This window comes from Rhagoletis pomonella, unplaced genomic scaffold (genome assembly GCF_013731165.1).
Source record: "Rhagoletis pomonella isolate Grant_MI unplaced genomic scaffold, Rhpom_1.0 Rhpom_scaffold_02611, whole genome shotgun sequence".
Taxonomy (NCBI): Eukaryota; Metazoa; Arthropoda; class Insecta; order Diptera; family Tephritidae; genus Rhagoletis; species Rhagoletis pomonella.
Window position 1 is genome coordinate 13,062 of NW_023461164.1, and position 8,141 is coordinate 21,202.

General features: G+C 34.6%; 1 protein-coding gene across 1 annotated transcript; it reads left to right on the top strand.

Annotated features, from left to right (window-relative positions):
• The first annotated feature begins 330 nt into the window (after nucleotides 1–330).
• On the top strand, nucleotides 331–1,288 carry LOC118753557. The gene is made up of 3 exons (XM_036488439.1): nucleotides 331–567; nucleotides 628–758; nucleotides 849–1,288. The coding sequence occupies exons 1-3, from the start codon at nucleotides 344–346 to the stop codon at nucleotides 1,286–1,288; spliced, it is 795 nt and encodes a 264-aa protein (XP_036344332.1). The 5' UTR covers nucleotides 331–343.
• The last annotated feature ends 6,853 nt before the right edge of the window (nucleotides 1,289–8,141 follow it).

The window sequence follows — 8,141 nt, forward strand, 5'->3', positions numbered from 1 at the left end:
GAATAATTTATATAAATTCTCAAATAATAAGTCAGTTTCACGCTAGTTCTTTTAAAGTAAATTTGTGCATAACATTTATATTATGTCCACACGGCAATTAAAACAAGTTGTTTATGACTCATTCGTGATATTACTTGAAAACATGTTAAAAGTACGTGTTTTCGCACTGCAAAAACTGTCAAACTTTATTATGATCCAATCATAATAACCTCGAAAACAGTTAAAATTTCGCTGTGTTTTCATAAGCATCTCTGTGTTCGATAACTTTTTGTAAAAACAAAATCGATGGTTTGCCGTCACTAGTTGAAAAAAAGAATAAGAACAATAATAAGAAAAAATCTGGATGGAGAAGAAAAAAAGAAATATTTATAAAAAGCGAACTGCATGGTGCGCACAAAGCGAAGCTTTTCTTTTGGAGCTCTGGGAGGCAAAGTCGGTGCAGCTGCGCAGTGTTCGGAAAAATTCCCATATATTGGAGGAGATGGCCGGTGAGTTAAGGAGTGCAGGTTATGCTATTTCATCAAAGGAAATTAAAACAAAAATGCATAACCTGACCACGAAATACAGGTAATTTTGGTTTACAAAGATAAAAAGTAGTATACTAAACTTTATCCTATACTTTAATAGAAATGAGAAAGCGAAAATAGGCCCATCAGGTGGCTCACCATCCGACTGGCCTCTGTATACCCATATGAATGCTATTTTTGGCAGTTATAAAAGTTACAATGTTGAGAAAATGGTGGAAGACAGCATTATAGGTGGGCATATTGAATTTATTAACATAAATGATATTTGTACATTTGGCGGTTGTATAATACATATGTATATATATACATACATATTTACAGATTGTGACGGCATCCAAAGTTCCTCTATCTCACAATTTATTGAGTCGGAAACAGATTTTGATGATGAAATTTCGTTTCTGTCGGATATGTCCAATGCTGTCGAATCTCAGGAACTCATGGTAGCGTCTTCAATAATGCCGTCTGCAGCTGAATCCGGTTGCATTACCGATTCCGTGCCAATTGAAATATCACCACCGCCAACCCCGTCAACATCACGAGCAGCTAAAAAGAAGTTGAACGTACAAAAGCAAATATTAGTGCATATGGATAATATGGAAAAAGAGTTCAATGAAACAAAAGTGGAATTAGTAAATACAAACAAAATGATGATAGAAAAAAGTGATAAAGAGATTGCTGCTGAGATTGCTGCTTCCATCAGCATTGACTGCCGTTTTTTCAAATATGAAATTTTTAGGATTAAATACAGCATTTGTTTTTGAAAATACAAAATTTGCTTATTCGCGTTGCCCAAAACTGCATTTATGAATATAATCGCATCCAGGAGTTTTATTAAAAGAAAAATAAGTTTAATAAGTTGCATTCTGGTTGCTTTATTTCACTTGGAGCAATAGAGAAATGTCAACGAAAACGCGTTAGTAAAAACGACGAATGCCGTTTGGACGGTTATGTTTAATATTGAAAACATCTCCTGAAAACAACTTCTTTTCATTGCCGTGTGGACATAATATTAGATATCTACTATTTGTATGTTTCACAGCATGCTTTCGATAAACATCGACTTCACATCACTGCGGTTGTTCTGGCTATTTCACACAATTAACAAGAAAATGATACTTTATTCTTTTGCATAATCATGCAATGAAAGTAAAAATTACATAAACGGATGATCAAACTTGACATTATTTAATAAAAATGTAATTTTTCCAAAATATCGTAAAGAAAACTCGATACATTTTCACACTCGTTTTGCTTTGTCGTAAACTAAGTCGAAACTACTTAGTAGAAGTCTGAAATGCGACTATGAATAGAAGTAAATTTTAAGTTGGTACTTAAATTTAAGTAGCAACTTTGTTAGTTTCGACTTAGTTGCTGGACTATGAATACGCGCCTTAGTTTTTATAAGCAACCCTGCAAGAACAGTGACCATCATTTGACAAATCATTTGACTGGCAAGGCTGATAGAGATTTCTGTCACTGGCTACCTACAAGTTTCTATCACATTCTAAAGGGCAGTGTGAAAAATCTGATGTAAACATTTGTGTACATATGATCTTCCGTCTTCCTCCAACTTATGGCCTTATATATTGGTCTCTTTTTAACCAACGCAAAATTTGCAAATGTGTTAGTAAGATAAATGAGAATGTGTTAGTTTCCATCACACAATTCTTGTAGGGAAACATCATCAACAAATGGGCATCAGTGTTGCCAACTCATTGGATTTCGCCCATAATTTGGGATTTCGCAACATAAAAGGGCGCGTGGGATTTTGCGTCTCATTATGGGATTTTTAGCTAAATACAATTTTATGGTTCTATTGCTTTTTTTATTTGCTTTTAATTCCAATATGACGGGTGGGACATTTAAACTTGCTTTTCCCCAAACTTTAATTAATTTCTTTTTAACCCTTAATTTTGCAAGTTTCAAACTGTTAACATCTGAATTCAAACAACAGTTTAACACGAAACGAATGAAGTAGAAAACTTAGTTATATGATTTACACTGAAAATTTTCATTTTCCCCAAGAGTGACGGTCGAGACAACGGCGACACCCACCTCTCTGAGTGAATGGATTCGTTTGCCATTTTAGACAAACTTTATATCAAAATATTTCTTGCATAGAGGCGTTCTCTAATATAGTTAGTATAATGATAAGGTCCATTGTATGTTTTTATGGCATTATTATATTTGATAAAAAAAAACTTTGAGCTTGTGACGGGTGGGACAATATTTTGTGACTGGTGGATCGAGTCTCTATTCAGGACACATAGGATTTTTGCACTTTTTCCCATAAAAGCATGAATTTCATATTAAAGCCGTTTGAAACTTCCACTTCATTACACTAAATTATTTAGGGCTATAAAACTGCATATCCAAAAATATTTTAAAGATTTATACCCAAATTCATAAAAAATTAATAAGATTATAACTGCTTTATAAATCGAAAATTTGTATGAAAATGTCACTCTGTAAAGCTCTTTAAACCTATTGTATTATTTATGAATAAGGCTATTAGATTAAAAAATACTGAAATTTTTACGAAACTTTGTTGAGTTTTCCTAAATTTTGTATAAAGTGTGAATCTGTGATATGATTTTGGTTAAACCTCGGACGGTATTTTTATAGAAAAATGCCAAGAGAACTAGCTCGAAAAACATTACGAATATTTACAAAAAAATCAACACGTAGTCATTTGTTTGAGTCACTGTATATATTGTTCTTAAAAACTTTTAATATTTAATATTGATAAATGGGATTTTCGAATTTTAAAATGGGATAAACAGGGCGTTTTTCAAAGGAGAATGGGATTTTCGTACCTTTAGAGTTGGCAACATTGATGGGCATAACAACCCCAGAGTAAAATAATACCCTTCAAATTTATTCTCAAGCGCTACTGAGGATACGTCAAATTCGCTTGAATGCATTTGTCACATATATTCACAGATACTAATACATGGAAAACCTGCGCATGCGCAAAACGTAGATTTGGCTCAAAGCTATCTCCTTTTGATTGCTGAATCCAAACACATTGCGCAGATAGGCAGTGAGTTTCATGTAAACATCCAATTTAAAAACAATTTATGCCTTCATCAGTTAAATGTGCTTTATATGCATATACAAATAAACATATTAGGGGTATTCTCGAAGTCTTGCACGATGCACGGATTGCACGAAATGCAAAAATACTATTCCAAATTTCGAAGAGTACGAGAACACCCCATTGCAAAGTGGTAGCATGCATGGGGAGCAAGCAGCGAAATTATGTATCAAATACAATAACAAGAGACAGCAAAAAAAAATTAAGTGAGCGAGATGAGAGGAATGAGAGAAATATGTAGCAATTCCAACAACAAAACAACTAGCACAGGGTCGCTATTATCTTGCTATGCTATTTTGCAAAATATATACATGGGTTTCGACGTTGCATATTTTGCAGCGATAGGAAATGTTGTTTCCCATGAATTTTCTTGTTGTGTGTTTGCAATTTATGCAATCCGTGCAATCCGTGCTACGTGCAATGGCTTTACAAGATTTGGAGAATACCCCTACTGCATAAAAACGTAGGCTTCTATTTTATACGTAAGCTACACTTTTTCAAGTAAATTTGCAAAGAAGCAACACGGTGCCACTGCTATGGGAGCGGTGCGAGAGAGACAACTGTCAGTTTATCTAACCTTTTATTATTTAGAGCAGCCGTGCCTAGCGCAGGGCACTTGCTTAAAGGCTAACCTAATATTCGCGGCTTGCGTTTTGGTACGCACGCCGTCGAATTTGTTTTTTGGCGTCACCCGAAATTGGCTTGCGTGCGTTTGCATTTGATTTCATTGAGCGAAACGTCAAATCAAAATGTCACGCAGAACAAAAATAGGAAATTGAGTTAGCTTCATACGCACGCCGTTCAATTTCGGTTGGTCCCATACAAGTTGTATGTGCATGAGAAATTTTTGACAGTAAATTGGCGGCGTGCGTGAATATTAGGTTAGCCTGTTATGGAGTTCTGCCGGCGTTGGGCATGCCTGATTTAGAGCGTTCCAGAACGTCTACGATTTGCAGGTTTTGCAGGATTTAGTCCAAAGTCGTTCCCGTACGCCACATTCACGTAAGGTTTATTAAAGCCGAAAACAGCTGTTCTTGTAAAACCTGCAAATACTAGAGGACGGGAACAGACTAATTGAATTATGAGGACGTAGATAATAAGGAACAACGCATACAGCAGCACTCAGAGTCGTTTAATGATTACTTAAGGTTTCCCTCAGTAACGATTTGAAAAAATTCTCTCTCAGAGTCAGTTAATGATTCGTTAACGGCATTTAATGAACATTAAAATTAAGTAAACAAAAATCTTTTCTTAACTTTTTAACGATTGATTTTGAAATTTTTTGTTTGTTTTCAATAAATTCAAATTTCGATAACGTTGCTGTAACAGTGAGCAGAGCATTTTCGTGCCATTCAAGAGATCCGAGTTCAATTCTCGGCAACGATTTTTTTTAATAAAGCGTTTTTAAGTTTTATTGCTTAAAAAATTAATATTTTTTATTTTATTTAACGTTTAGAAACTTTTTTAATTCATATTTTTTCTTTTACCTTCAGTTTCTCAAATTGTTTGTTTTTCTTGTTTAAAATTTTTTTTTCATTTCGTTTAGTTTTTAGAAAACTTATTGCTAAACAATAAATATAATTGAGGGATTCACAACGGTGTCATAAGTGTCGAATGTCGTAAACTTGACAAATGATATAAATACTTATTTTTATATTTAATTTCAAACTGAACGAAAAAAGTGAGTGATGCCACAAAAATTAAAAGCCCGCAACTGGGGCCATACTTAAATTTTTCATTTCATAATTTTGAACTCTGAGAGGAAACATTAATTAACGGTTTTAACGATTATTAGTTAAGTGCCCGTTAGAGCTAATTTAAGAAACGTTTCTGAGTGCGGCTGTTAAGCCCAATTTAAGATGGCCTACTTAAGTAGAGATTGTAGATTAACTTCCACAATTCATTTTGAGATCATACATTTAATCTGTACTTAAATGGCAAATATTGGCTATTTAAATATGAGATATGCAACCCTGTGTATCTACCAAACAAACAAATACCCTTATCAACCGTCTCGAGTTATGCTTGATAAAAAACAAAAAATATTGCCTGGAACGCTTTCCTGCAAATCATGAATACCAGTTGCGTTCCAGATGCTTCACGATATTCCCGATTTGCATGAACAGTTGTTTTCTCCATTAATAAACCTTATGGAAGGTGGTCACCGGGAACGGCTTCCTGTAAAAACCTGCAAATCGTGAAGCATCTGGAACGCAACTAATGTAATCAAACAAGCAAATACAACAACAATTTCAAGAAGCAAGCAACAGTGTTGCCACTTCTTTGGCATATTAAAATAAAGGTGATTTGAAACCCTACGAAAGCTAAATGACACTTAAACAACAATCCACAATTAAACTAAAGTGCCGTTTAAATATTCATTTCAAATTGGCCTTTAGGCCCAATTTCAGATGGCCTATTTAAGTAGTGATTGTTGAGTAACTACAGCAACTTGTAGTAGTTTGGTATTTGACACTTAGGGTCAGTTTTTCAGTGCCAGTTTAAACTTAGTTAAGTAAACTGAGTTTAAATTGAACAGCTGCCTGACATTATTCTGTCTGTTCGCTGGATGAGCGTTATAGAGGTAACATGGTGGTATTCCTGGTTAAAGGAAAAAAGCAGCGTTGTTGAAATAAAGAAAATTAAAGCTAAACCAATATAACTTCCACGCTCCCTCTCGGGAAGCAGAGATTTGGAATCTGAATATTGAAAGTAAATTTTGCGAAATTTTAAAGGAGGAAGATGGTTCGACCTACTCGTGATGAACTTATTAGCAAATTTAACGAAGCTGGCATCATATATCCAGAAACGACATCGATTGCACAGTTGCGCACTTTATATCAGCGTGAAATTTTGAATCGAGAGCTCGAAAGTGAAAATGACGATCAAGAGGAAAATCCGGAGATGAACGAGTCGGAACTTGACCATCAATTAATTATTGCACGAAAACGACGAGAATTGTGAGAATTGGAAGCTGAATAAGCATCTTATCGAAATTTGGGCGCACGTGCGGGGGTGAATCATTTTAATGGCGACGATTCACACGATATTCTGAAATGGTTCGATGATTTGGAAGATGCATTTGCCCTGTTTGGTTGTTCGGAACGTGACAAATTTATAGCACACGACGTTTGTTGGATGGATCGGCAAAAATGTTTTTACGCGGCATCAATTCACATACCTATGAGGAGTTAAAAGCGAAATTGATTGCTGAATTTGGTAGAATTTGTTCGGTTAGAGAGGTACACAAACTGTTGGAGTCGCGTAAATGGAGAAATGGTGAAACATTGCATCGTTATGTAAAGGAAATGCAGGAAATTGCATCTCGGGCACCAGTTTCTGAGAGGGATTTGATCGGGTGATGGTCTAAATGACAAATCATATGGCGCGGCAGTCTTATGGGCTGTTTTTGCTTACGCGCAAAAGCACATTTAGCGCATTTAGCTCTAAATGCTACTCTAAATGTACATTTATCCATAAAAAATTCGTCACCTAAATGCAACTAAATGCAAATCCATTTTTGCATTAAGAATCTAAATGCTAAAAGCAACCCTGCGGTCTTCCAAAATTTCCACGATTCGAACATGTTTTAATGAAAAAAGTGGCAACATTGCTTTTTCGCGTATACAGTGGCTAGCTGCGTTTCAGTGATCGCCTATCGAGATTTCATTTATTTTTTTACATCTATGGGGCATTTCACCTCAAGTGACCCAACTTTTGAAATCTATGTCTTCCGATCGGGATGAAATTTGCACCAAGGTTAGTCCCAAAAAAATAGTAGTTATGACACAAAATTTCAATGGGATCGGTCAAAACACTCCGAGTTGGAGGGTCTAAAATTTTGACATTTTGGTCAAACGGCCATTTTTTCGGATCCATATAACTAATTACCTATTGTATTTAGAAAATTTTTTCAGGAATGTTTTCGATAGATTTCTCTTCAGTCTTTACAAATTTTATTTTTTTTAAATTAAAATGAATTTTTTTAATTTTTTTTTTTAAATAAAAAATAATTTTTATGTTTTTTTTTCAAAAAGGGTTATTTTTTTTTTTTTTTTTTTGCTCAAAAGAAAGCTTAGGTATTTTTCTTTAAGAGCTTTGTGGTCGCTTAGTGGGATGCAACTTGTGTATCAATCAAAATTAGCGTTTAGTAACTCGAAACAGCGGTTTTTTTAATTTTTAATATATGACCTATTGTCTTCTTTTTTTCGTATTATTGTGTAAGTGTCTCGGAAACCTGAAAATAAAACTTATATGAGAAGGTATATACAATTACCTTTTCAACGGTATATAACACGCCTAACCAAAGTTTCATACCCTCGATACTGCCATTCCCGTAGTTAAGGATGATTAAGATTTTTCGTAGTCTAACACAGTAGGTACTCGATTTTGTGCATCCAAACTCTTTATTAATAGCTTTGCAGAATTTTGAGTATTAGATTTGCATACCTACTAGCACAATATTTAAAAGGTATGAAGAATATGGGATTTTCCGGTAGTTAAGGATGATTAAGATT

Coding starts and splice junctions, on each gene's coding strand:
- LOC118753557 (XM_036488439.1), top strand. CDS start 344: ATGGAGAAGAAAAAAAGAAATATTTATAAAAAGCGAACTGCATGGTGC. Junction 568..627: donor AACCTGACCACGAAATACAG/GTAATTTTGGTT, acceptor ATACTTTAATAG/AAATGAGAAAGCGAAAATAG. Junction 759..848: donor GGTGGAAGACAGCATTATAG/GTGGGCATATTG, acceptor ACATATTTACAG/ATTGTGACGGCATCCAAAGT.